The sequence below is a fragment of the Ooceraea biroi genome, chromosome 4, assembly GCF_003672135.1.
Source record: "Ooceraea biroi isolate clonal line C1 chromosome 4, Obir_v5.4, whole genome shotgun sequence".
Lineage (NCBI taxonomy): Eukaryota > Metazoa > Arthropoda > Insecta > Hymenoptera > Formicidae > Ooceraea > Ooceraea biroi.
In genome coordinates this window covers 17,459,708-17,486,744 of record NC_039509.1, presented here as the reverse complement: position 1 = coordinate 17,486,744, position 27,037 = coordinate 17,459,708, and the positions used below count along the sequence as shown (strand labels likewise).

At 32.4% G+C, this 27,037-nt stretch overlaps 4 protein-coding genes and 2 long non-coding RNA genes across 23 annotated transcripts in view; 4 read left to right on the top strand and 2 right to left on the bottom strand.

Moving 5' to 3' along the window:
• LOC105282333 overlaps positions 1-27,037 on the bottom strand; it is a 40,138-nt gene that overhangs the window by 11,371 nt on the left and 1,730 nt on the right. The window contains exons 2-5 of one of the 3 annotated variants that reach the window (XR_003406424.1): positions 26,585-26,675; positions 9,316-9,769; positions 4,386-4,457; positions 4,003-4,076 (exon numbers count right to left, since the gene is read on the bottom strand). This is a non-coding gene — a long non-coding RNA (uncharacterized LOC105282333). The remainder of the gene's footprint in view (positions 1-4,002; positions 4,077-4,385; positions 4,458-9,315; positions 9,770-26,584; positions 26,676-27,037) is intronic. The other 2 variants (XR_003406425.1, XR_003406426.1) reach the window with 2 other exon arrangements.
• On the top strand, positions 245-9,402 carry LOC105286020. Of its 5 annotated transcripts, none has more exons than XM_026968879.1 (9): positions 245-530; positions 1,119-1,238; positions 1,503-1,620; positions 1,739-2,003; positions 2,128-2,244; positions 2,587-2,677; positions 2,958-3,103; positions 3,256-3,388; positions 9,326-9,400. In XM_026968879.1, exons 1-9 carry the CDS (start codon positions 321-323, stop codon positions 9,377-9,379), a joined length of 1,254 nt encoding a protein of 417 aa, XP_026824680.1. In that variant the 5' UTR covers positions 245-320; the 3' UTR covers positions 9,380-9,400. The 5 variants fall into 5 exon arrangements, with proteins under 5 accessions (XP_026824680.1, XP_026824681.1, XP_026824679.1 ...); XM_026968880.1 differs by lacking the exon at positions 9,326-9,400 and adding an exon at positions 4,013-4,364; XM_026968883.1 differs by lacking the exons at positions 245-530; positions 1,119-1,238; positions 1,503-1,620; ... (3 more) ...; positions 2,958-3,103; positions 3,256-3,388 and adding exons at positions 5,119-5,831; positions 6,508-6,651; positions 6,780-6,897; ... (3 more) ...; positions 8,208-8,353; positions 8,509-8,641 and having other exon boundaries at positions 9,326-9,402.
• Positions 10,983-15,424, top strand: LOC109610924. 3 transcript variants are annotated; one of them, XM_026968866.1, is made up of 7 exons: positions 10,983-11,145; positions 11,858-11,977; positions 12,231-12,730; positions 12,843-12,959; positions 13,886-13,976; positions 14,257-14,402; positions 14,543-15,424. In XM_026968866.1, exons 1-7 carry the CDS (start codon positions 11,002-11,004, stop codon positions 14,754-14,756), a joined length of 1,332 nt encoding a protein of 443 aa, XP_026824667.1. In that variant the 5' UTR covers positions 10,983-11,001; the 3' UTR covers positions 14,757-15,424. The 3 variants fall into 3 exon arrangements, with proteins under 3 accessions (XP_026824667.1, XP_026824668.1, XP_026824669.1); XM_026968868.1 differs by lacking the exon at positions 10,983-11,145 and adding an exon at positions 11,545-11,705; XM_026968867.1 differs by lacking the exon at positions 11,858-11,977.
• LOC105285790 lies at positions 15,653-20,920 on the top strand. Of its 6 annotated transcripts, none has more exons than XM_026968874.1 (8): positions 15,658-17,077; positions 17,790-17,909; positions 18,163-18,662; positions 18,775-18,891; positions 19,227-19,317; positions 19,597-19,742; positions 19,884-20,016; positions 20,685-20,920. In XM_026968874.1, exons 1-8 carry the CDS (start codon positions 16,934-16,936, stop codon positions 20,736-20,738), a joined length of 1,305 nt encoding a protein of 434 aa, XP_026824675.1. In that variant the 5' UTR covers positions 15,658-16,933; the 3' UTR covers positions 20,739-20,920. The 6 variants fall into 6 exon arrangements, 5 of the variants coding, with proteins under 5 accessions (XP_026824677.1, XP_026824678.1, XP_026824674.1 ...); XM_026968875.1 differs by having other exon boundaries at positions 15,659-17,077; positions 18,163-18,280; positions 18,398-18,662; positions 19,884-20,920; XM_026968876.1 differs by lacking the exon at positions 20,685-20,920 and having other exon boundaries at positions 15,653-17,077; positions 19,870-19,963.
• LOC113561751 lies at positions 20,259-22,515 on the bottom strand. The gene is made up of 2 exons (XR_003406427.1): positions 22,335-22,515; positions 20,259-22,222 (listed from the first exon to the last, which is right to left on the bottom strand). It is a non-coding gene; the product is annotated as an uncharacterized LOC113561751 (long non-coding RNA).
• Positions 22,682-26,813, top strand: LOC105282322. Of its 5 annotated transcripts, XM_026968870.1 has the most exons (9): positions 22,687-22,956; positions 23,655-23,798; positions 24,055-24,172; positions 24,290-24,554; positions 24,667-24,783; positions 25,119-25,209; positions 25,492-25,637; positions 25,790-25,922; positions 26,595-26,813. In XM_026968870.1, the coding sequence occupies exons 1-9, from the start codon at positions 22,813-22,815 to the stop codon at positions 26,643-26,645; spliced, it is 1,209 nt and encodes a 402-aa protein (XP_026824671.1). In that variant the 5' UTR covers positions 22,687-22,812; the 3' UTR covers positions 26,646-26,813. The 5 variants fall into 5 exon arrangements, with proteins under 5 accessions (XP_026824670.1, XP_026824672.1, XP_026824671.1 ...); XM_026968869.1 differs by having other exon boundaries at positions 22,682-22,956; positions 24,055-24,554; XM_020033045.2 differs by having other exon boundaries at positions 23,679-23,798; positions 24,055-24,554.

The window sequence follows — 27,037 nt, the reverse complement described above, 5'->3', positions numbered from 1 at the left end:
TCACTACAGAATGAGAGAAGGAAAACTAAAGAGCAGAAATAAGAGGAACTGCGCTTGCGTGTATTTCGACCTCTGGTTATCAGTTTACGATTATTTTACTGTGGGGAAATAAATATACGTTGAATATGTTTCTTTCCTCCGTGTCAAAATTACTTAATCGTTGAGCAATTTTCTCGAGGGAGGAAGCGTTACATTGTCATCAAACAGCTGTTATAATCGCACGGTGGTATCGCGCACCACCTCACGTTACATTTATGCTAAATTAAAGAATTTACCTACAAATTTATATGGTGCCCTCACCACAGGTTTAAAACACTTTAATGATGGAAGAAAGAGATAGACGAAGTATAGATAATTCCGCAGTCAAGTTTCGACGATCGCGAAACATGATCTGTATTAAAAAGCAGTACTTCAATTGGAATCGGGTACTTCTGCTCCCTATGGGCTTGTGGCCTGACGAGGAAACAAAATTCACTCGTTTTCGGGCACAGTTATTTTATTATCTTCTGATGAGCAACATTGCATTTCAGGTACGTTGTCACCCATGCTGACGTCAAAACGTCAGATTTGATGAGGTAATAACCGAAACTGACAGATGCAATGGCGCCAAAATGATAGAAATCTGATAGACAGTTTGGAGTTAAACGAAAAATTCACATCGAATTGTTGGCAAAATTTAGAAACGCAAAACTTTGTACTACTGCTTAACCTCTTCTCCCTCTCTCTATATCTGTGCATGTCTGTCTGTTTATATATTGATAGATATAAATATTTATAAAAAGTTAATTTCTATTATATTATATTATGCAAAAGGTATTTTGCAAAAATTATTAATAATAAATTAAATCGCGTACGGTTTTGTGACGTCATTAAGAAGTCACGAAAAGACATTTTAAATTAGGTTTTTTTTCAATCATTTGACGTCACTGGACCACAGTCATCATGAGATTCACACACACTTTTGACATAGGTATGCTATAGGTAGGTCATTACTTTGTGTCATTACTATTTATTCGGCATAAATATGTTCCGGTTGTTCAGTATTAATGAAGTATATCATTTAGCACTACAGAATTACCAATTCACTTTATTAGGAGCAACAAATTTCATGTTTGCAGCTGTCACGAATCTTATTTGCAGAATATAGCTTTGATCTTGTGATCAAAATACTTTCTTCCTCATCTTTTTTTTTCTCGCTCGCGATTTTCTTCATGTGTTTTTGGATTAATATGAAAACTGTAAGTAATGAATACCTCTACACCAGAAAAAGCCGTAACGACTGCCGTAAATAAATTCTCGTATTGGGTCAGTTAAAAGGTTCAGTTCGATTTTCATTAATATCTAATTATGAATAACGTGATTACTGCTGCATAATTTGTTTCTACTGAATGCCAAACATAACATTTTGCGCAAATCCAACAGAAATTTTTAACTGACCCAATACATGGCAATGTTCTTTCAACCTTTGCGAAATATAGCGTAAAATATTATTAACATAATAGATGAAATATTTATTGCATCAATTGCAACACATTTACGATAGGCTAAAGGACAAAAAAGAAATTGCTATCTATGAAAAATACGGATACATTGGAAAATGTATTTCGGCCAGAGTGACAAGTAAGAATAAGATTCGGCGTTTATTATCAGAATATGTAAAAATAAGTCATAAAAAGGTTGGAAAAAAGTGGAAAATCAAATACTAACTGTCTTTTATGTTTGACTTCTATGTTTACAGTATTTACTATATGTGGTCTATTTTTTAATTTTATCATAATATATTCGCCGTTCATTCTTGACGTCGTCATACCGAAAAATGAATCTTACGCGATTTTCATGATGGAAATAGTGACCAAGTACTTCGTTGTATCAGAAAAATATTATTTTTTAATTATTGTGCATATGAACGCAACCTTTTCTGTAGGATTGATTGTATTAACAGGAACGGGAACAATGATGATATCGTACTTCAAGTATGCTTGTGGAATGTTTGAGATTACCAGGTACAGATGCGATTAATGAAATAAACGACGGATGTTCAGAGTGTCCGAAATATGCCGTTCTTCGTGCCGTGTTCTTTTTCAAATCTAGAAGAGCGATGTAATTACAAAGGAACATTATTTGTAGCTACCGAATTGAGCAAGCAATGGCGGTCGAGTTGTTACATAACACTGACATAAAGAATGAAATTGTTATTTGCAGAGGAATAATCTATGCCGTAGACATACATCGCAAAGCCATGGAGTTAGTATTTATCTGATAATGTATGTGCATTTACACACAAATAATGTTGACAAAGCATTGGTAGCAAAGTTATTTCGAAAGTTATTTCGATATAAAGCTTTTCGAGAAACTCATGAGTTATAATAATAAAAAAGTGTTAGATAAATATAAAAGAGAGAGAATATGTAATCTTTTGGATGATGTTGGTAGTAAAACAATACTATAAATGATCATGTTTGAAAATATTTAGAAATATTAAAGCTTAATTAAATTAATTAAGAAATATTAAAAATTAATAATGAACATATTATTAATACTGCCTGATATAATATTTCTGATGTTTAATGATAATATTTGTTTAAGGTTCGCCAAATGTTTTATAACTAAAACTGAAGTACTATTTTTCTTGTTAGTTATAGTTGGTGTGCTTTGCTTAAGTTGCAACCTTTTTCGTGTGAGTTTTCTTACTGTCAGCATACTTATAAGCTTATAACTTAACAGACTTATAGCATCTTATAATTTCTATTTAAACAAAACAGTGACCAGAAAATATTAGTAAAAGAGTGAGTTTCAAAGTTTGCTACTTGTATGACAGAATTATTAGGTTTCAAAGATGCCGTAAAATATAATACAAGAATTGCTTCTCTTTTCCTCTTTTTTCTACAGTAAATTTTAGATTTTGTACACAATGATGCCTTTTGTAAAATGCTGATTACACAACCAATATATTTTAGATATTAAAAATTGAGTCTCCTATGGAGCAAGTGGTAGAAGTTTTATTACACATTATCGTTGTAATACTCATAGTCGCGGTTACATTCCTACCCAATTATGTTGGACAAGAAATTATAGATCACAATAATAACGTATATGTAACCACGTAAGTGACATTCTTACATGTTGTCCTTGTGATTTTGTGCTAATTATATGGAAGAACGAAAATTAAAACATGCATATATAATATGTCAAAGGAAATTAATCTATTTCTCTATACTTCTCAAATTGTCATCTATTTTAGTTATTTCTTTATAGATACAATGTTTCATGGTACTTAGCACCGGTGGACATACAAAAATTGATACTGTTTTTAATACAAAGAAGCAGTCGAATTTTCTGCCTGAATGTTGGTGGATTATTTACAGCATCTTTAGAATGTTTCGCTACAGTAAAGCTATTTCATTTATTTATACATATTGTTGAAGGAAGCAGGTTATTGGATTGCGCAATAGGAAAAGATTCGAGATAATTTCTTTACTATATGCGAGTCTGCTTGACTTCTCACGAGCTAGCTAATCGATTATGCTGATCGCATAAGAGTAATAATATGACCAACGAAGCGGGTTCACGCAGCACGAGGAAGAAGGAAATGATAGGCTTTCATAGAAATACCGCACATGGCAATCTTGTTCTAATATATTGAATGAAAGCATGCAAAACTTGCTCCAACAACAATATTATATAATACATCACATGTATTATATGTATTTTTACATTACCACATTTACAATAGAATATGCTTATAATATTGGGTGAGTAAAAATGTTCGATTTTTGCGTGAAATTTTACTATATATTGCATTCCTTAAGAACATCAACCAAATATTTTATTTATTCATGCATTAACCAAGTGTGTCTACAATATAGATAATATCAGCAGTTGCCCATATTACATGTACATTGATTTGAAAAATTGAAAATTCATCCGAACATTTTGACTGGCCCAATATATAACATATGCAATATCGTATATCTTGTTCAAGTAACACAAACAGGAACTTACTTATTTACAGATGACGAGTGCATCAGTATCTTACTTCACCTTCATGTACTCCATCCAGCAATAATAAAACAAAACTAAAAATCGAGTAGAAATCTTGCGTGATAGCTTAATAGAATAGAGCAAATAGATATAAAGCACACAACATTCAGCCTTCTTTTTTTATGTTTAGAATGTTGATTATGATGTTATTTCGTATGCAGGATGCGGCATTTAATTTGAGACGCTTAAATATATAAAAACAAGTGGAAAATGGAAAGAACTGTTTTAGACAAAAATTGTAGGATTTAAAAAAATGTATTGTAATGATAATAGTTTGGCCCTGCGGCGAATGTTAAGGAGAAATAATGAAATAATCACCTTCATATTGTTTAATGGGATCCTACCTTAAACACTTACGTTTGTAGTCCTCCTCACGAATTCATGACAACATATTCAATATCATTCGAGGTCAACTTCTTGAAGCAGACATGAAACATTTCAATTTTTTCAAAACTTTCTCACAGCTTCATTAAATGAACAACATGATGAAACATTTCTCTCAGGATACACAAGTGAGACACAAGAACGAAATAACTAGTACACTTTCATTTTACTACATAATTGATTTTTCGCGAGCAATACAGATGGAATAATTTTTATGTTACCAACTGAAAGATGCACGTTGTGTGATTGCGTACAACAACAATAAGAACAGTTTATTTAATTAAAATGGCAAGAGTAACTATAGCAAAGAATACTAATATGTTATAAAGAATGTATATGATTTTCATTTACGATAAATATCGAAAAATATCCGTGAAGCATTTGTTTCATACGCTGAAAGACATTCTGAAAGAAATGTTCCATAACGTACTTTGTTCTATCGAGATGTGAAAGAATTTTAAGTAAATGGAAATGTTCATGTAGAAAAAGAAACTGGCAAAAGACTGTCACAGATGAAAATAATGAAATTTTCGTAGGAGTACTAGCTGATAATCCACAAACAGGTCAATCGTCATCATTAAATTGCACATGACTAAAAGGCAAATATATAAAGCTTTTTTGTAACAAGCTAATAGATATCATTAATCAAGATGATTTATCTTCTCAAACTGTTTTTTCCATTTCGTTCTACAGCGGATATCTGAAATTTGCACCTTAAATCATGCATCAAGCATAAGACAGCAGAATATCTCTGACTAAAAATTCATAATTGTATATATTTTACCAATAATAACTCCAAACGTGAAACATATGTGGCTAAAGCCGATAAAATGCTGCTCCGCACGAAGTATATGTTCATTCAACGAGTGCTCGCTATGGAATGAGAGAAGGAAAACTAAAGGACGGTAAAAACGAGCAACTGCGCTTGCGCGTATTTCGATCTCTGGCATCATTTTACGATTCTTTTACTGTGGGAACTACACATACGTTGAATTTTTTCTTCCCTCCGTGTAAGAGGAATTACTGAATCATTGAGTATTGTTTTCGAGCGAAGACGTTAAATTGTCATCAAACAGCTGTTATACTCGCACGGTGGTATCGTACACCACCTCGCGCTACGTTTATGCTAAATTAAATAATTTACGTAAAAATTTATATGGTGAGGAAACAGTTTTAAAATACTCTACTGATGGAAGAAAAGGCTAGACGGAGTGATGTAGATAATTCCGCAGTCAAGTGCGAAGTTTCGACGATCGCGAAACATGATCTGTATTACAAAGCAGTACTTCAATTGGAATCGGGTACTTCTGCTTCCTATAGGCTTGTGGCCTGACAAGGAAACAAAATTCACTCGTTTCGTGGCAAAGTTATTTTGTTGTCTTCTGATGAGCAACATTGCATTTCAGGTACGTTATCATCCATGCTGATGTCAAAACGTCAGAATTTTATGAGATAATAACCAAAACTGACAGATGCAATGGCGTCAAAATGATGGAAAACTGATAGACTAATATAACTAAAAACAGACAAATGATATTTTATATCGTTAACAATACGAGCTTTCGCGATCTTTTGTACTTTTCAGTGACATTTTAATGAAGTTTTAATAATATATAAAATTATAAAAATGAAATCTAAAATTATTATTTGAGTTAAGCGAAAAATCCATATTGAGGGTTTGGCACAATTTGGACGCAACACGTTGTATTAATTCTTAAACCCTTCCTCCTCCTTTCTCTGTGCACGTCTGTTTATGTATATAAATATTTATAAAAAGTTAATTTAATATTGTGCAAAGTTATTTTGTACAAAATTATTAATAACTTAAATCGCGTACGTTATTGTAACGTCATTAAGAAGTCACGAAAAGACATTTTAAAGTAGATTGTTTTCAATCATTTGATGTCACTGGACCACAGTCATCATGAGATTCCCTGACACACTTTTGACATAGGTATGCTTTAATTGGGTCATTATTTTGAGTCATTACTCTTTATTAGACATAAATTTGGTCCGGTAGTTTGTTTAGTAGTAATGAAGTATATCATTTAGCACTACAGAATTACCAATTCGCTTTATTAGGATCAACAAATTTCATGTTTGCAGCTGTCACGACTCTTCTTTGCAGAATGTAACTTTGATCTTGTTAGCAAAATACTTTCTTCCTCGTCATTTTTTGTCACGCTCGCGATTTTGTTCATGTGTTTTTGGATTAATATGGAAACTGTAAGTAATGAATATCTCTACTCCAGAAAAAGGGCGACTGCCGTAAATTTTTAACTGACCCAATACATGGTAATGTACGTCTTTTCAAACTTTGCGAAATATAGCGTAAAATATTATTGACATTATAGATGAACTATTTATTACATCAATTGCAACACATTTACGATGGGCTAAAGGATCAAAACGAAATTGCTATCTATGAAAAATATGGATACATTGGAAAATGTATTACGGCCAGACTGACAAGTAAGAATACGATGCAGCGATTATTATCAGAATATGTACAAATAAGGCACAAAAAGGTTGAACACAAGTGGAAAGTCAAGTAATAACTGTTTGACTTCTATGTTTTCAGTATTTGCTCTGTGTGGTATACTTTCTACTTGTATCATGATATATTCGCCGCACATTCTTGACATCGTCATGCCGAAAAATGAGTCTTACGCAATTCACACGATGGAAATGGTGACCAAGTACTTCGTTGTATCAGAAAAGTATTATTTTTTAATTCTTGTGCATACGAACGCAGCCTGTTCTGTAGGATTGATTGTATTAGTAGGGACAGGCACAATGATGATATCGTATATCGAGCATGTTTGTGGAATGTTTGAGATTGCCAGGTAAAGGTGCGATTAATGAAATAAACGACGGATGTTCAGATTGTCTGAAAAATGCCGCGTTCTGTTTCAAATAATCTAGAAGAGCGATGTAATTACAAAGGAACATTATTTGTAGCTACCGAATTGAGCAAGCAATGGCGGTCGAGTTGTTACATAACACTGACATAAAGAATGAAATTGTTATTTGCAGAGGAATAATCTATGCCGTAGATATACATCGCAAAGCCATGGAGTTAGTATTTATCTGATAATGTATGTGCATTAACACACAAATAATGTTGACAAAGCATTGGTAGCAAAGTTATTTCGAAAGTTATTTCCATATAAAGCTTTTCCAGACACTCATGAGTTATAATAATAAAAAAGTGTTAGATAAATATAAAAGAGAGAGAAAGAGAGAGAATATGATATCATTTGGATGATGTTGGTAGTAAAACAATATTATAAATGATCGTGTTTGATAATATTCAGAAATATTGAAGCTTCATTAACTTAATAATGAACATATTGTTAATATTGCCTGATAGAATATTTCTGATGTTTAATAATAATATTTGTTGTTTAAGGGTCGCCAAATGTTTTATAACTAAAACTGAAGTACTATTTTTCTTGTTAGTTATAGCTGGTGTGCTTTGCTTGAGTTGCAACCTTTTTCGTGTGAGTTTTCTTACTGTCAGCATACTTATAAGCTTATAACTAACAGACTTAAAGCATCTTAAAATTTCTATTTGAACAAAACAGTAACCAGAAAATATTAGTAAAACAGTGAGTTGCAAAGTTTGCTAATTGTATGACAGAATTATTAGGTTTTAAAAATGGCGATAAATATAATACAAGAATTGCTTCTCTTTTCCTCTTTTTTCTACAGTAAATTTTAGATTTTGTACACAATGATGCCTTTTGTAAAATGTTGATCACACAACCAATATATTTTAGATATTTAAAATTGAGTCTCCTATGGAGCAAGTGGAAGAAATTTTATTACACTTTTTCGCTATAATAGTCATGCTCGTGGGTTCATACCTAGCCAATTATGTTGGACAAGAAATTATAGATCACAATAATCATGTATATGTAACCATGTAAGCAATATTCCTACATGTTTTGCTTGTGATTTTGTGCTAATTGTTTGTTTTGATGTACGACAATTAAAAAATGCATATATATGTGTCAAAGGTAATTAATCTATTTTTCTATACTTCTCAAAATGTCATCTACTTTAGCTATTTCTTTATAGATACAATGTTTCATGGTACTTAGCACCGGTACAAATACAAAAATTGATACTATTTTTAATACAAAGGAGCTGTCGAATTTTCACCCTGAATGTCGGTGGATTATTTACATCATCTTTAGAATGTTTCGCTACAGTAAAGCTATTTCATTTATTTATACATATTGTTGAAGGAAGCAGGTTATTGGATTGCGCTATAGGAAAAGATTCGAGATAATTTCTTTACTATACAATATCTACTTGACTTCTCACGAGCTAACTTATCGACTATGCTGATCGCGCATAAGAGTAATATGACCACCGAAGCGGATTCACGCAGCACGAGGAAGAAGGAAATGATAAGCATTCATAGAAGTACCGCACAACAACCTTGTTCAACCTTGTCAACCTTGTTCTAATATATTATTATGTATTGATTGAAAGCATGCAAAACTTGCTCCAACAACAATATTATATAATACATTACACGTATTATGAAGACATTTTTTAGTTAAGAGTCATCTCATTGATGTGTTATTTTTACATTAACACATTTACAATAGGATATGATTATATATTGGAAGAGTAAAAATGTTCGATTTTTGCATGAAAGTTTACTATATTATTCATTAGGAACATCAACCAAATATGTTATTCATTCATTAACCAAGTAATTGTTGCCTGCAATATAGATAATATCAGCATTGTTGCCCATATTACATGTAAATTGATTTGAAAAATTGAAAATTCATCTGAACATTTTAACTGGCCCAATACATCACATGTGTAATATCGTATATCTTGTTCAAGTATCACAAACAGGAACTTTACTTGTTTACAGCTGGTGAGTGCGTCAGTATCTTACTTCACCTTCATGTACTCCATGCAGCAATAATAAAAAAAACTAAAAATCGAGTAGAAATCTTGCGTGATAGCTTACTAAAATAGAGCAAGTAGAAATAAAGCACACACATTCAACCTTCTTTTTTTATATTTAGAATGTCGATTATGATGTTATTCAGTTATTACCTATGCGGCATTTACTTTGAGACGCTTAAATATAGAAAAAAGTATAAAATGGAAAGAACTGTTTTAGACAAAAATTGTAAGATTAAAAAAAGCGTATTGTAATGCTAATAGTTTGGCCCTACGGCGAATGTCAAGGAGAAATAATGAAATAATCACCTTCATATTGTTTAATGGGACCCTACCTTAAACACTTACGTTTGTAGTCCTCCTCACGAATTCAATGACAACATATTCAATATCATTCGATGTCAACTTCCTGAAGCAGACATGAAACATTCCCATTTTTTCAAAACTTTCTCACAGCTTCATTAAATGAACAACATGATGAAACATTTCTCTGAGGATACACAAGTGAGACACAAGAACGAAATAACTAGTACACTTTCATTCTACTACATAATTGATTCTCCGCGAGCAATACAGATGGAATAATTTTTATGTTACCAACTGAAAGATGCACGTTGTGTGATTGCGTACAACAACAATAAGAACAGTTTATTTAATTAAAATGGCAAGATTAACTATAGCAAAGAATACTAATATGTTATAAAGAATGTATATGATTTTCATTTACGATAAATATCGAAAAATATCCGTGAAGCATTTGTTTCATACGCTGAAAGACATTCTGAAAGAAATGTTCCATAACGTACTTTGTTCTATCGAGATGTGAAAGAATTTTAAGTAAATGGAAATGTTCATGTAGAAAAAGAAACTGGCAAAAGACTGTTACAGATGAAAATAATGAAATTTTCGTAGGAGTACTAGCTGATAATCCACAAACAGGTCAATCGTCATCATTAAATTGCACATGACTAAAAGGCAAATATATAAAGCTTTTTTGTAACAAGCTAATAGATATCATTAATCAAGATGATTTATCTTCTCAAACTGTTTTTTCCATTTCGTTCTACAGCGGATATCTGAAATTTGCACCTTAAATCATGCATCAAGCATAAGACAGCAGAATATCTCTGACTAAAAATTCATAATTGTATATATTTTACCAATAATAACTCCAAACGTGAAACATATGTGGCTAAAGCCGATAAAATGCTGCTCCGCACGAAGTATATGTTCATTCAACGAGTGCTCGCTATGGAATGAGAGAAGGAAAACTAAAGGACGGTAAAAACGAGCAACTGCGCTTGCGCGTATTTCGATCTCTGGCATCATTTTACGATTCTTTTACTGTGGGAACTACACATACGTTGAATTTTTTCTTCCCTCCGTGTAAGATGAATTACTGAATCATTGAGTATTTTTTTCGAGCGAAGACGTTAAATTGTCATCAAACAGCTGTTATACTCGCACGGTGGTATCGTGCACTACCTCACGTTACATTTATGCTAAATTAAAGAATTTACCTACAAATTTATATGATGCCCTCACCACAGGTGAAAAACACTCTAATGATGGAAGAAAGGGATAGACGGAGTGGTGTAGGTAATTCCGCAGTCAAGTGCGAAGTTTCGACGATCGCGAAACATGATCTGTATTAAAAAGCAGTACTTCAATTGGAATCGGGTACTTCTGCTCCCGATGGGCTTGTGGCCTGACAAGGAAACAAAATTCACTCGTTTTCGAGCAAGTTTATTTGGTTGTCTTCTGATGAGCAACATTGCATTTCAGGTACGTTATCACCCATACAGACGTCAAAACGTCAGAATTTTATGAGATAATAACCGAAACTGACAGATGCAATGACGTCAAGATGATAAAAATCTGATAGACTAATATAACTAAAAACAGACAAATGATATTTTATATCGTTAACAATACGAGCTTTCGCGATCTTCTGTACTTTTCAGTGACATTTTAATGAAGAGTTAATACCATAAGATTATAAAAATGAAATCTAAAATTATTTGAGTTAAACGAAAAATCCGTATCGCAGGTTTGGCACATTTCAGAAACGCAAAACTTTGTATCACTTCTTAATCTCTTCTCCCTCTCTTTATCTCTGTGCATGTCTGTTTAAATTCTACATATAAATATTTATAAAAAGTTAATTTCTATTATATTATGCAAACGGTATTTTGCAAAAATTATTAATAATAAATTAAATCGCGTACGGTTTTGTCACGTCATTAAGAAGTCACGAAAAGACATTTTAAATTAGGTTTTTTTCAATCATTTGACATCACTGGACCACAGTCATCATGAGATTCCCTGACACACTTTTGATATAGGTATGCTATAGTTGGGTCATTACTTTGAGTCATTACTCTTTATTAGGCATAAATTTGTTCCGGTAGTTTGTTCAGTATTAATGAAGTATATCATATAGCACTACAGAATTACCAATTCGCTTTATTAGGATCAACAAATTTTATATTTGCAGCTGTCACGACTCTTCTTTGCAGAATTTAGCTTTGATTTTGTTATCAAAATACTTTCTTTCTCGGCAGCTTTTTGCACGCTCGCGATTTTCTTCATGTCTTTTTGGATTAATATGGAAACTGTAAGTAATGAATACCTCTACTCCAGAAAAAGAGCGACTGCCGTAAATGAATTCTCGTATTGGGTCAGTTAAAAGGTTCAGTTCTATTTTTCTTAATATCTAATTATCGAATAACGTGATTACTGCTGCATAATTTGTTCCTACCGAATGCCAAACATAACATTTTGCGCAAATCCAACCGAAATTAACTGACCCCATACATGTTCTTTCAAGCTTTGCGAAATATAAGTGTAAAATATTTTTGACAATATAGATGAAATATTTATTGCATCAATTGCAACACATCTACGATGGGCTAAAGAATCAAAACGAAATTGCTATCTATGAAAAATATGGATACATCGGAAAATGTATTTCGGCCAGACTGACAAGTAAGAATAAGATTCAGCGTTTATTATCAGAATATTTAAAAATAAGTCACAAAAAGTTGGACAAAATTGGAAAATCGAATACTAACTGTCTTCTATGTTTGACTTCTATGTTTACAGTATTTACTATATGCGGTCTATTTTTTAATTTTATCATAATATATTCGCCGTTCATTCTTGACGTCGTCATACCGAAAAATGAATCTTACGCGATTTTCATAATGAAAATGGTGACCAAGTACTTCGTTGTATCAGAAAAATATTATTTTTTAATTATTGTGCATATGAACGCAGCCTTTTCTGTAGGAATGATCGTATTAACAGGGACGGGAACAATGATGATATCGTACTTCAAGTATGCTTGTGGAATGTTTGAGATTACTAGGTACAGATGCGATTAATGAAATAAACGACGGATGTTCAGAGTGTCTGAAAAATGCCGTGTTCTTTTTCAAATCTAGAAGAGCGATATAATTACAAAGGAACATAATTTGCAGCTACCGAATTGAGCAAGCAATGGCGAACGAATTGTTACGTAACACTGACGTAAAGAAAGAAATTGTGATTTACAGAGGGATAATCTGTGCCGTAGACATACATCGCACAGCCATGGAGTTAGTATTTATCTGATAATGCATGTGCATTACACACCCAAATAAAGTTAACAAAGCATTGTAGCAAAGTTATTTCGAAAGTTATTTCGATATAAAGCTTTTCGAGAAACTCATGAGTTATAATAATAAAAAAGTGTTAGATAAATATAAAAGAGAGAGAAAGAGGAGAGAATATGATATCTTTTGGATGATGTTGGTAGTAAAACAATACTATATATAAAACACTAGTTCTTTAATCGACACACTGGCAGTATATTGTTGTTAATGTGTAATGGAGATGATTTGTATTAAAAAGCACAGCAAGTCCATTAATCTACGCAGAAGGATACTGATAACCTACCCGGTATATATGACCAAGTGCTAGCAAATATCTCCTTTCCTCCTTGACTTTGTTTACTGCTATCATTTGAGAGTGTGCTCTTACAGTGTTCGGTCTCTTTGTCTCTCATTCGTTTTCTGGTGTCTTTTTCAGCCAGTAAGTTTGCGAACATTGTATTTTATATTTATGCCGGTTGTTGTATTTCCTTTTAGTTTTTGCGGTTTATTTATGTGTATATTGCGGTAGCTTTGCGTTTCTCTTACTCATATGCTCTTTTTGTATTTGTGTTGCGGTTTTTTGTCATTTCTTTTACTTACATTGTAATACCTTGTTTTTAGAAAAAAACACAGCACTTGAGAAGGACCAGATAGTGGTCGAAACGTTGTGTCACATTAACAACAATATATTGCCAGTGTGTCGATTAAAGAACCAGTGTTTTATTATTAACTGTCCTGGCTGACTTATACAACACTATTCTATTAATACTATAACTGATCGTGTTTGAAAATATTTAGAAATATTAAAGCTTAATTAAATTAATAATGAACATATTATTAATACTGCCTGATATAATATTTCTGATGTTTAATAATAATATTTGTTTAAGGTTCGCCAAATGTTTTATAACTAAAACTGAAGTACTATTTTTCTTGTTAGTTATAGCTGGTGTGCTTTGCTTGAGTTGCAACCTTTTTCGTGTGAGTTTTCTTACTGTCCGCATACTTATAAGCTTATAACTAACAGACTTATAGCATCTTATAATATCTATTTAAACAAAATAGTGACCAGAAAATATTGGTAAAGAGTGCGTTTTTCAAAGTTTGCTACTTGTATGACAGAATTATTAGGTTTCAAAGATGGCGTGAAATATAATACAAGAATTGCTTCTCTTTTCCTCTTTTTTCTACAGTAAATTTTAGATTTTGTACACAATGATACCTTTTGTAAAATGTTGATCACACAACCAATATATTTTAGTTATTTAAAATTGAGTCCCCTATGGAGCAAGTGGAAGAAGTTTTATTACACTTTATCGTTCTAATAATCATACTCGCGGGTACATTCCTAGCCAATTATGTTGGACAAGAACTTATGGATTACAATAATCACGTATACGTAACCACGTAAGTGACATTCTTACAAGTTGTCCTTGTGATTTTGCGCTAGTTATATGGAAGACAATTAAAAACTTATGTGTCAAAGGTAATTAATCTATTTTTCTATACTTTCCAAATTGTCATCTATTGTAGCTATTTCTTTATAGATACAATGTTTCATGGTACTTAGCACCGGCGGACATACAAAAATTGATACTGTTTTTAATACAAAGAAGCAGTCGAATTTTCTGCCTGAATGTTGGTGGATTATTTACAGCATCTTTAGAATGTTTCGCTACAGTAAAGCTATTTCATTTATTTATACATATTGTTGAAGGAAGCAGGTTATTGGATTGCGCAATAGGAAAAGATTCGAGATAATTTCCTTACTATACGCGAGTCTGCTTGACTTCTTAAGAGCTAGCTAATCGATTATGCTGATCGCATAAGAGTAATAATATGACCAACGAAGCGGGTTCACGCAGCACGAGGAAGAAGGAAATGATAGGCTTTCATAGAAATACCGCACATGGCAATCTTGTTCTAATATATTGTTATATTGAATGAAAGCATGCAAAACTTGCTCCAACAACAATATTATATAAATATATTACACGTATTATGAAGACATTTTTTAGTTAAGAGTCATCTCATTGATGTGTTATTTGTAAATTAACACATTTACAATAGGATATGATTATATATTGGAAGAGTAAAAATGTTCGATTTTTGCATGAAAGTTTACTATATTATTCATTAGAAACATCAACCAAATATGTTATTCATTCATTAACCAAGTAATTGTTGCCTGCAATATAGATAATATCAGCATTGTTGCTCATATTACATGTAAATTGATTTGAAAAATTGAAAATTCATCTGAACATTTTAACTGGCCCAATACATCACATGTGTAATATCGTATATCTTGTTCAAGTAACACAAACAGGAACTTTACTTGTTTACAGCTGGTGAGTGCGTCAGTATCTTACTTCACCTTCATGTACTCCATGCAGCAATAATAAAAAAAACTAAAAATCGAGTAGAAATCTTGCGTGATAGCTTAATAGAATAGAGCAAGTAGATATAAAGCACGCAACATTTAGCCTTCTTTTTTTATGTTTAGAATGTTGATTATGATGTTATTACATATGCAGGATGCGGCATTTAATTTGAGACACTTAAATCTCCTATTCTAAAAAAGGCGTGTTAACATCGTGAAGTTCTTTTTTTATCGAAATATTAAGGCCTCTTTTCCGCGACGCTGATTGGTTCTCTCGCTTGGCTCGAACTTCGTGTGACTTGAACTTCGTGTTGGGAATGTCAAAATGTCATAGTGGCTGTCAGTGATATATTGACTTACTTGTCTTACTTGGTTATATTGACAATTTTATTTATTATATTATTTTTATTTTTTATTTTACTTATAGCGCGCATAGCGCGCGCCTGTGTGCTAGTATATAAAAAAGTGCAAAATGGAAAGATTTGTTTTAGACAAAAATTGTAGGTTTTAAAGAAACCATATGGTAATGCTAATAGTTTGGCCTTGCAGTGAATGTCAAGGTGAAATAATGAAATAATCACCTTCATATTTTTTAATGGGACCCTACCTTTTCAATACTTCCGTTTGTAATCCTCCTCATGACGAATTCAATGACAACATACTCAATATCATTCTGAAAGAAATGTTCCATAACATACTTTGTTCTATCGAGATGTGAAACAATTTTAAGTAAATGGAAATGTTCATGTAGAAAAAAGAAACTGGCCAGAAACTGTCACAGATGAAAATAATGAAATTTTCGTAGGAGTATCAGCTCATAATCCACAAACAAGTCAATTGTCATCATTTCTGGCATTTCATAAAATAGATTAAACTAAATTGCGCTAATGACTAAAACCCAAATATATAAAGCTTTTTTGAAACCAATTAATACATATAATTAATCAAGATGATTTATCTTGTCAAACTATTTTTCTTGATTTTGTTCTATAGTAAGATATATTACATTTGCACCTTAAATCATGCATCAAGCATAAGAATAACTCCGACTAAAAGTTCATAGTTGTATATATTTTACCAGTAATAACTCCAAACGTGAAACATATGTGGATAAAGCTGATGAAATGCTGCTCCGCACGAAGTATATGTTCATTCAACGAGTGCTCGCTATGGAATAAGAAAAGGAAAACTAAAGGGCAGAAAAAAGAAGAACTGCGCTTGCGCGTATTTAGACCTCTGGCATTATTTTACGATTATTTTACTGTGGGGAAATAAATATACGTTGAATTGTTTCTTCCCTCCGTGTAATAATTACTTAATCGTTGAACACTTTTTTCGAGGGAGGAAGCGTTACATTGTCATCAAACAGCTGTTATACTCGCACGGTGGTATCGTACACCACCTCGCACTACGTTTATGCTAAATTAAATAATTTACCTACAAAGTGATATGGTGAGGGAACAGTTTTACAACACTCTAATGATGGAAGAAAGGGATAGACGGAGTGGTGTAGGTAATTCCGCAGTCAAGTGCGAAGTTTCGACGATCGCGAAACATGATCTGTATTACAAAGCAGTACTTCAATTGGAATCGGGTACTTCTGCTCCCTATGGGCTTGTGGCCTGACGAGGAAACAAAATTTACTCGTTTTCGGGCAAGTTTATTTTATTGTCTTCTGATGAGCAACATTGCATTTCAGGTACGTTATCACCTATGCTGACGTCAAAACGTCAGAATTTGATGAGATAATAACCGAAACTGACAGATGCAATGGCGTCAAAATGATGGAAATCTGATAGACTAATATAACTAAAAACAGACAAATAATATTTTATATCGGTAACAATACGAGCTTTCGCGATCTTCTGTACTTTTCAGTGACATTTTAATGAAGAGTTAATACCATAAGATTATAAAAATGAAATCTAAAATTATTTGAGTTAAACGAAAAATCCGTATCGCAGGTTTGGCACATTTCAGAAACGCAAAACTTTGTATCACTTCTTAATCTCTTCTCCCTCTCTTTATCTCTGTGCATGTCTGTTTATATTCTACATATAAATATTTATAAAAAGTTAATTTCTATTATATTATGCAAACGGTATTTTGCAAAAATTATTAATAATAAATTAACTCGCGTACGGTTTTGTCACGTCATTAAGAAGTCACGAAAAGACATTTTAAATTAGGTTTTTTTCAATCATTTGACATCACTGGACCACAGTCATCATGAGATTCCCTGACACACTTTTGATATAGGTATGCTATAGTTGGGTCATTACTTTGAGTCATTACTCTTTATTAGGCATAAATTTGTTCCGGTAGTATGTTCAGTATTAATGAAGTATATCATATAGCACTACAGAATTACCAATTCGCTTTATTAGGATCAACAAATTTTATATTTGCAGCTGTCACGACTCTTCTTTGCAGAATTTAGCTTTGATTTTGTTATCAAAATACTTTCTTTCTCGGCAGCTTTTTGCACGCTCGCGATTTTCTTCATGTCTTTTTGGATTAATATGGAAACTGTAAGTAATGAATACCTCTACTCCAGAAAAAGAGCGACTGCCGTAAATGAATTCTCGTATTGGGTCAGTTAAAAGGTTCAGTTCTATTTTTCTTAATATCTAATTATCGAATAACGTGATTACTGCTGCATAATTTGTTCCTACCGAATGCCAAACATAACATTTTGCGCAAATCCAACCGAAATTAACTGACCCCATACATGTTCTTTCAAGCTTTGCGAAATATAAGTGTAAAATATTTTTGACAATATAGATGAAATATTTATTGCATCAATTGCAACACATCTACGATGGGCTAAAGAATCAAAACGAAATTGCTATCTATGAAAAATATGGATACATCGGAAAATGTATTTCGGCCAGACTGACAAGTAAGAATAAGATTCAGCGTTTATTATCAGAATATTTAAAAATAAGTCACAAAAAGTTGGACAAAATTGGAAAATCGAATACTAACTGTCTTCTATGTTTGACTTCTATGTTTACAGTATGTACTATATGCGGTCTATTTTTTAATTTTATCATAATATATTCGCCATTCATTCTTGACGTCGTCATACCGAAAAATGAATCTTACGCGATTTTCATAATGAAAATGGTGACCAAACACTTCGTTGTATCAGAAAAATATTATTTTTTAATTATTGTGCATGTGAACGCAGCCTTTTCTGTAGGAATGATCGTATTAACAGGGACGGGAACAATGATGATATCGTACTTCAAGTATGCTTGTGGAATGTTTGAGATTACTAGGTACAGATGCGATTAATGAAATAAACGACGGATGTTCAGATTGTCTGAAAAATGCCGTGTTCTTTTTCAAATCTAGAAGAGCGATGTAATTACAAAGGAACATTATTTGCAGCTACCGAATTGAGCAAGCAATGGCGATCGAATTGTTACGTAACACTGACATAAAGAAAGAAATTGTGATTTACAGAGGGATAATCTGTGCCGTAGACATACATCGCACAGCCATGGAGTTAGTATTTATCTGACAACGTGTGTGCATTACACATCCAAATAAAGTTGACAAAGCATTGTAGCAAAGTTATTTCGAAAGTTATTTCTATATAAAGCTATTCCAGACACTCATGAGTTATAATAATAAAAAAGTGTTAGATAAATATAAAAGTGAAAGAGAGTAAGAGAGAGAATATGATATCGTTTGGATGATGTTGGTAGTAAAACATTACTATAAATGATCGTGTTTGAAAATATTTAGAAATATTAAAGCTTAATTAAATTAATAATGAACATATTATTAATACTACCTGATATAATATTTCTGATGTTTAATAATAATATTTGTTTAAGGTTCGCCAAATGTTTTATAACTAAAACTGAAGTACTATTTTTCTTGTTAGTTATAGCTGGTGTGCTTTGCTTGAGTTGCAACCTTTTTCGTGTGAGTTTTCTTACTGTCAGCATACTTATAAGCTTATAACTAACAGACTTATAGCATCTTATAATATCTATTTAAACAAAATAGTGACCAGAAAATATTGGTAAAGAGTGAGTTTCAAAGTTTGCTACTTGTAGGACAGAATTATTAGGTTTCAAAGATGGCGTGAAATATAATACAAGAATTGCTTCTCTTTACCCTTTTTTTTCTACAGTAAATTTTAGATTTTGTACACAATGATGCCTTTTGTAAAATGTTGATCACACAACCAATATATTTTAGTTATGTAAAATTGAGTCTCCTATGGAGGAAGTGGAACAAGTTTTATTACACTTTATCGCTGTAATACTCATACTCGCGGGTACATTCCTAGCCAATTATGTTGGACAAGAACTTATGGATTACAATAATCACGTATACGTAACCACGTAAGTGACATTCTTACAAGTTGTCCTTGTGATTTTGCGCTAATTATTTGGAAGACAATTAAAAAATTATATGTGTCAAAGGTAATTAATCTATTTTTTTATACTTTCCAAATTTCATCTATTTTAGCTATTTCTTTATAGATACAATGTTTCATGGTACTTAGCACCTGTGGACATACAAAAATTGATACTGTTTTTAATACAAAGAAGCAGTCGAATTTTCTGCCTGACTGTTGGTGGATTATTTACAGCATCTTTAGAATGTTTCGCTACAGTAAAGCTATTTCATTTATTTATACATATTGTTGAAGGAAGCAGGTTATTGGATTGCGCACAATAGGGAAAGATTCGAGATAATTTCTTTACTATATATCTGCTTAACTTCTCACGAGCTAAGTAATCGACTATGCTGAATGCGCATAAGAGTAATAATATGACCACAGGAGCGGGTTCACGCAGCACGAGGAAGAAGGAGATGATAGGCATTCATAGAAATACCGCACATGGCAATCTTGTTCTAATAAATTGTTATATTGAATGAAAGCATGCAAAACTTGCTCCAACAACAATATTATATAAATATATTACACGTATTATGAAGACATTTTTTAGTTAAGAGTCATCTCATTGATGTGTTATTTGTAAATTAACACATTTACAATAGGATATGATTATATATTGGAAGAGTAAAAATGTTCGATTTTTGCATGAAAGTTTACTATATTATTCATTAGGAACATCAACCAAATATGTTATTCATTCATTAACCAAGTAATTGTTGCCTGCAATATAGATAATATCAGCATTGTTGCCCATATTACATGTAAATTGATTTGAAAAATTGAAAATTCATCTGAACATTTTAACTGGCCCAATACATCACATGTGTAATATCGTATATCTTGTTCAAGTAACACAAACAGGAACTTTACTTGTTTACAGCTGGTGAGTGCGTCAGTATCTTACTTCACCTTCATGTACTCCATACAGCAATAATTAAAACAATAAAAATCGAGTAGAAATCTTGCGTGATAGCTTAATAGAATAGAGCAAGTAGATATAAAGCACGCAACATTCAGCCTTCTTTTTTTATGTTTAGAATGTTGATTATGATGTTATTACATATGTAGGATGTGGCATTTAATTTGAGACGCTTAAATATATTAAAAAATGCAAACTGGAAAGAACTGTTTTAGACAAAAATTGTAGGTTTTAAAAAAACGTATGGTAATGCTAATAGTTTAGCCTTGCAGTGAATGTCAAGGTGAAATAATGAAATAATCACCTTCATAATTTTTAATGTGACCCTACCTTTTAAATACTTCCGTTTGTAATCCTCCTCATGACGAATTCAATGACAACATACTCAATATCATTCTGAAAGAAATGTTCCATAACATACTTTGTTCTATCGAGATGTGAAACAATTTTAAGTAAATGGAAATGTTCATGTAGAAAAAAGAAACTGGCCAGAAACTGTCACAGATGAAAATAATGAAATTTTCGTAGGAGTATCAGCTCATAATCCACATACAAGTCAATTGTCATCATTACTGGCATTTCATAAAATAGATTAAACTAAATTGCGCTAATTACTAAAACCCAAATATATAAAGCTTTTTTGAAACCAACTAATGCATATAATTAATCAAGATGATTTATCTTGTCAAACTATTTTTCTTGATTTTGTTCTACAGTAAGATATTGTTCGGAATTGACCATAAGAAAATTAGATTCGCAACGGAATTATAATCTACGAAACAACGGGCCTTTGTAAGGACTCCGGTCGTCCGGTGTTTGTCAGAATCTGAGACAAATATTGTGCTCTGGATTTCGGCAAACACAGGTCGAAACGGCTAGCGATGTCCATATATGGGCAACTCGAATCGTCGTTCGATCGGAACTGGCGGAAAATGGGAGATTCTTGTACCGATGAGTCGAACAAACAAGTGGAAAAACACACAGTCGTCTAACGATTCTCTATCGAGCAAGACTTCTCAGTTCGATCAGCTCAACTCTCGGTCAACCGCGAAGTGCCCGTTGTTCGTGACTCGATCGAACGATTTTTCGACGCCCAGTTTCACGAACTTGGTCCTCAGCATCTCTTGTGCCAAACCGACGTTTCTCGTTCGTGAATTTGACGACCGGTTCGAGAGCTATTACGAGAGTATTCGCGGCAAGATCTCCGCCTGACACAGGTCAGAATATTTCGCGTGAAGATATCCGCCTGACGAAAGTCAGAGATTTGTTCGCCAACCAGCAAAAGAGTAGCAGCGAGACCAAGCCAACGTCAGTAATCCGGAAGCTCTCGACCGCGACCGATATTCCGTGAAATCGACTAAATATACCGCTTTTTCGGAAATTCAACGTTTACATTCTTTTGTCTGCCGTCTCGCCTTAGTGTCAAATCCCGATCGAGATTACATAATCTCGTGTGCACCGACCTCGCGCTCAGCGCTGGGCGTATCACCATCGTGATCCTACAAATGCATACATAAAATTATGTATATAATATATTACATTTGCACCTTAAATTATTCATCAAGCATAAGAATAACTCCGACTAAAAGTTCATAGTTGTATATATTTTACCAGTAATAACTCCAAACGTGAAACATATGTGGATAAAGTTGAATGAAATACTGCTCCGCACGAAGTATATGTTTATTCAACGAGTACTCGCTACGAAATGAGAAAAGGAAAACTAAAGGGCAGAAAAAAGAGGAACTGCGCTTGCGCGTATTTCGACCTCTGGCATTATTTTACGATTATTTTATCATGGGGAAATATATATATGTTGAATTGTTTCTTCCCTCCGTGTAATAATTACTTAATCGTTGAACACTTTTCTCGAGGGAGGAAGCGTTACATTGTCATCAAACAGCTGTTATACTCGCACGGTGGTATCGTACACCACCTCGCACTACGTTTATGCTAAATTAAATAATTTACCTACAAATTGATATGGTGAGGGAACAGTTTTACAACACTCTAATGATGGAAGAAAGGGATAGACGGAGTGGTGTAGGTAATTCCGCAGTCAAGTGCGAAGTTTCGACGATCGCGAAACATGATCTGTATTACAAAACAGTACTTCAATTGGAATCGGGTACTTCTGCTCCCTATGGGCTTGTGGCCTGACAAGGAAACAAAATTCACTCGTTTTCGAGCAAGTTTATTTGGTTGTCTTCTGATGAGCAACATTGCATTTCAGGTACATTATCACCCATACAGACGTCAAAACGTCAGAATTTTATGAGATAATAACCGAAACTGACAGATGCAATGGCGTCAAAATGATGGAAATCTGATAGACTAATATAACAAAACACAGACAAATGATATTTTATATCGTTAACAATACGAGCTTTCGCGATCTTTTGTACTTTTCAGTGACATTTTAATGAAGATTTAGTAACATATGAGATTATAACAATGAAATCTAAAATTATTTGAGTTAAACGAAAAATCCGTATCGAATTTTTGGCACATTTCAGAAACGCAAAACTTTGTATCACTTCTTAATCTCTTCTCCCTCTCTCTATATCTGTGCATGTCTGTTTATATGTTTATAGATATAAATATTTATAAAAAGTTAATTTTTATTATATTATAATATGCAAAAGGTATTTTGTAAAAATTATTAATAATAAATTAAATCGCATACGGTTTTGTCACGTCATTAAGAAGTCACGAAAAGACATTTTAAAGTAGATTGTTTTCAATCATTTGATGTCACTGGACCACAGTCATCATGAGATTCCCTGACACACTTTTGACATAGGTATGCTTTAATTGGGTCATTATTTTGAGTCATTACTCTTTATTAGACATAAATTTGGTCCGGTAGTTTGTTTAGTAGTAATGAAGTATATCATTTAGCACTACAGAATTACCAATTCGCTTTATTAGGATCAACAAATTTCATGTTTGCAGCTGTCACGACTCTTCTTTGCAGAATATAGCTTTGATCTTGTTATCAAAATACTTTCTTCCTCGTCATTTTTTTGCACGCTCGCGATTTTGTTCATGTGTTTTTGGATTAAGATGGAAACTGTAAGTAATGAATACCTCTACTCCAGAAAAAGAGCGACTGCCGTAAATGAATTCTCGTATTGGGTCAGTTAAAAGATTCAGTTCTATTTTTCTTAATATCTAATTATCGAATAACGTGATTACTGCTGCATAATTTGTTCCTACCGAATGCTAAACATAATATTTTGCGCAAATCCAACCGAAATTTTTAACTGACCCAATACATGTTCTTTCAAGCTTTGCGAAATATAAATGTAAAATATTTTTGACATTATAGATGAAATATTTATTGCATCAATTGCAACACATCTACGATGGGCTAAAGAATCAAAACGAAATTGCTATCTATGAAAAATATGGATACATCGGAAAATGTATTTCGGCCAGACTGACAAGTAAGAATAAGATTCAGCGTTTATTATCAGAATATTTAAAAATAAGTCACAAAAAGTTGGACAAAATTGGAAAATCGAATACTAACTGTCTTCTATGTTTGACTTCTATGTTTACAGTATTTACTATATGCGGTCTATTTTTTAATTTTATCATAATATATTCGCCGTTCATTCTTGACGTCGTCATACCGAAAAATGAATCTTACGCGATTTTCATAATGAAAATGGTGACCAAGTACTTCGTTGTATCAGAAAAATATTATTTTTTAATTATTGTGCATATGAACGCAGCCTTTTCTGTAGGAATGATCGTATTAACAGGGACGGGAACAATGATGATATCGTACTTCAAGTATGCTTGTGGAATGTTTGAGATTACTAGGTACAGATGCGATTAATGAAATAAACGACGGATGTTCAGATTGTCTGAAAAATGCCGTGTTCTTTTTCAAATCTAGAAGAGCGATGTAATTACAAAGGAACATTATTTGCAGCTACCGAATTGAGCAAGCAATGGCGATCGAATTGTTACGTAACACTGACATAAAGAAAGAAATTGTGATTTACAGAGGGATAATCTGTGCCGTAGACATACATCGCACAGCCATGGAGTTAGTATTTATCTGATAATGCATGTGCATTACACACCCAAATAAAGTTAACAAAGCATTGTAGCAAAGTTATTTCGAAAGTTATTTCCATATAAAACTTTTCGAGAAACTCATGAGTTATAATAATAAAAAAGTGTTAGATAAATATAAAAGTGAAAGAGAGAAAGAGAGAGAATATGATATCGTTTGGATGATGTTGGTAGTAAAACATTACTATAAATGTTCGTGTTTGAAAATATTTAGAAATATTAAAGCTTAATTAAATTAATAATGAACATATTATTAATACTGCCTGATATAATATTTCTGATGTTTAATAATAATATTTGTTTAAGGTTCGCCAAATGTTTTCTAACTAAAACTGAAGTACTATTTTTCTTGTTAGTTATAACTGCTGTGCTTTGCTTGAGTTGCAACCTTTTTCGTGTGAGTTTTCTTACTGTCAGCATACTTATAAGCTTATAACTAACAGACTTATAGCATCTTATAATATCTATTGAAACAAAACAGTGACCAGAAAATATTAGTAAAAGAGTGCGTTTTTCAAAGTTTGCTACTTGTATGACAGAATTATTAGGTTTCAAAGATGGCGTGAAATATAATACAAGAATTGCTTCTCTTTACCCTTTTTTTTCTACAGTAAATTTTAGATTTTGTACACAATGATGCCTTTTGTAAAATGTTGATTACACAACCAATATATTTTAGATATTTAAAATTGAGTCTCCTATGGAGCAAGTGGTAGAAGTTTTATTACACATTATCGTTGTAATACTCATAGTCGCGGTTACATTCCTACCCAATTATGTTGGACAAGAAATTATGGATTACAATAATAACGTATATGTAACCACGTAAGTGACATTCTTACATTTTGACCTTGTGATTTTGCGCTAATTGTTTGGAAGAACGAAAATTAAAAAATGCATATATAATATGTCAAAGGTAATTAATCTATTTCTCTATACTTCTCAAATTGTCATCTATTTTAGCTATTTCTTTATAGATACAATGTTTTATGGTACTTAGCACCGGCGGACATACAAAAATTGATACTGTTTTTAATACAAAGAAGCAGTCGAATTTTTTGCCTGACTGTTGGTGGATTATTTACAGCATCTTTAGAATGTTTCGCTACAGTAAAGCTATTTCATTTATTTATACATATTGTTGAAGGAAGCAGGTTATTGAATTGCGCAATAGGAAAAGATTCGAGATAATTTCTTTACTATATGTGAGCCTGCTCGACTTCTCACGAGCTAACTAATCGACTATGCTGATCGCGCATAAGAGTAATAATATGACCAACGAAGCGGGTTCACGCAGCACGAGGAAGAAGGAAATGATAGGCTTTCATAGAAATATCGCACATGGCAATCTTGTTCTAATATATTGAATGAAAGCATGCAAAACTTGCTCCAACAACAATATTATATAATACATCACATGTATTATATGTATTTTTACATTACCACATTTACAATAGAATATGCTTATAATATTGGGTGAGTAAAAATGTTCGATTTTTGCGTGAAATTTTACTATATATTGCATTCATTAGGAACATCAACCAAATATTGTAATTTAATCATTCATTACCCAAGTAATCACCATCGTTGTCTACAATATAGATTATGTCAGCATTGTTGCCCGTGTTACATGTAAATTGATTTGTAAAATTGAAAATTGATCCGAACATTTTGACTGGCCCAATACATCACATGTGCAATATCATATATATATATATATATATATATATATATATATATATCTTGTTCAAGTAACACAAACAGGAACTTACTTGTTTACAGCTGGTGAGTGCGTCAGTATCTTACTTCACCTTCATGTATTCCATGCAGTAATAACGAGTAGAGATTTTGTCTGATACTATACTAGAATAGATAGATATAAAGAACACATTTAGGCTTTCTTTTCATCTTTTTATAAGAATCTATTATAAGAAAAGATATAAGAACTGATTATATAGCTCTTAATATAAGATTATGAAAGCTAGCCTAATCTTACAGAAACGGTGCTATTTTATTTTATTTAATTCCATGTTTTATTATCCGATTTGTCATTATCGTTAAGATCCTTAATAGTTTTGTATATTATTTGTGTTAAAGCTAATAAGCTTTGATATACATTGCGGATCAGTAACATCATACACACACACACACACACACACACACACACACACAAACTATTCTTTTTCCGATTTTATTTTCTACGAGAAGCAAGACGAAGTAACATT

Excerpts from the sequence above, each read along its gene's own strand:
- LOC105286020 (XM_026968878.1), top strand. The coding sequence starts at position 321 with ATGATGGAAGAAAGAGATAGACGAAGTATAGATAATTCCGCAGTCAAG. Across the intron at positions 531-1,118 it reads TGAGCAACATTGCATTTCAG|CTGTCACGAATCTTATTTGC; the intron begins GTACGTTGTCAC and ends TCATGTTTGCAG. Across the intron at positions 3,104-3,255 it reads AATAACGTATATGTAACCAC|ATACAATGTTTCATGGTACT; the intron begins GTAAGTGACATT and ends ATTTCTTTATAG.
- LOC109610924 (XM_026968866.1), top strand. The coding sequence starts at position 11,002 with ATGATCTGTATTAAAAAGCAGTACTTCAATTGGAATCGGGTACTTCTG. Across the intron at positions 12,731-12,842 it reads GGAATGTTTGAGATTACTAG|CTACCGAATTGAGCAAGCAA; the intron begins GTACAGATGCGA and ends CATAATTTGCAG. Across the intron at positions 14,403-14,542 it reads AATCACGTATACGTAACCAC|ATACAATGTTTCATGGTACT; the intron begins GTAAGTGACATT and ends ATTTCTTTATAG.
- LOC105285790 (XM_026968873.1), top strand. The coding sequence starts at position 16,934 with ATGATCTGTATTACAAAGCAGTACTTCAATTGGAATCGGGTACTTCTG. Across the intron at positions 17,078-17,789 it reads TGAGCAACATTGCATTTCAG|CTGTCACGACTCTTCTTTGC; the intron begins GTACGTTATCAC and ends TTATATTTGCAG. Across the intron at positions 18,892-19,226 it reads ATACATCGCACAGCCATGGA|GTTCGCCAAATGTTTTATAA; the intron begins GTTAGTATTTAT and ends TATTTGTTTAAG.
- LOC105282322 (XM_026968869.1), top strand. The coding sequence starts at position 22,813 with ATGATCTGTATTACAAAACAGTACTTCAATTGGAATCGGGTACTTCTG. Across the intron at positions 22,957-23,654 it reads TGAGCAACATTGCATTTCAG|GATCAACAAATTTCATGTTT; the intron begins GTACATTATCAC and ends TCGCTTTATTAG. Across the intron at positions 24,555-24,666 it reads GGAATGTTTGAGATTACTAG|CTACCGAATTGAGCAAGCAA; the intron begins GTACAGATGCGA and ends CATTATTTGCAG.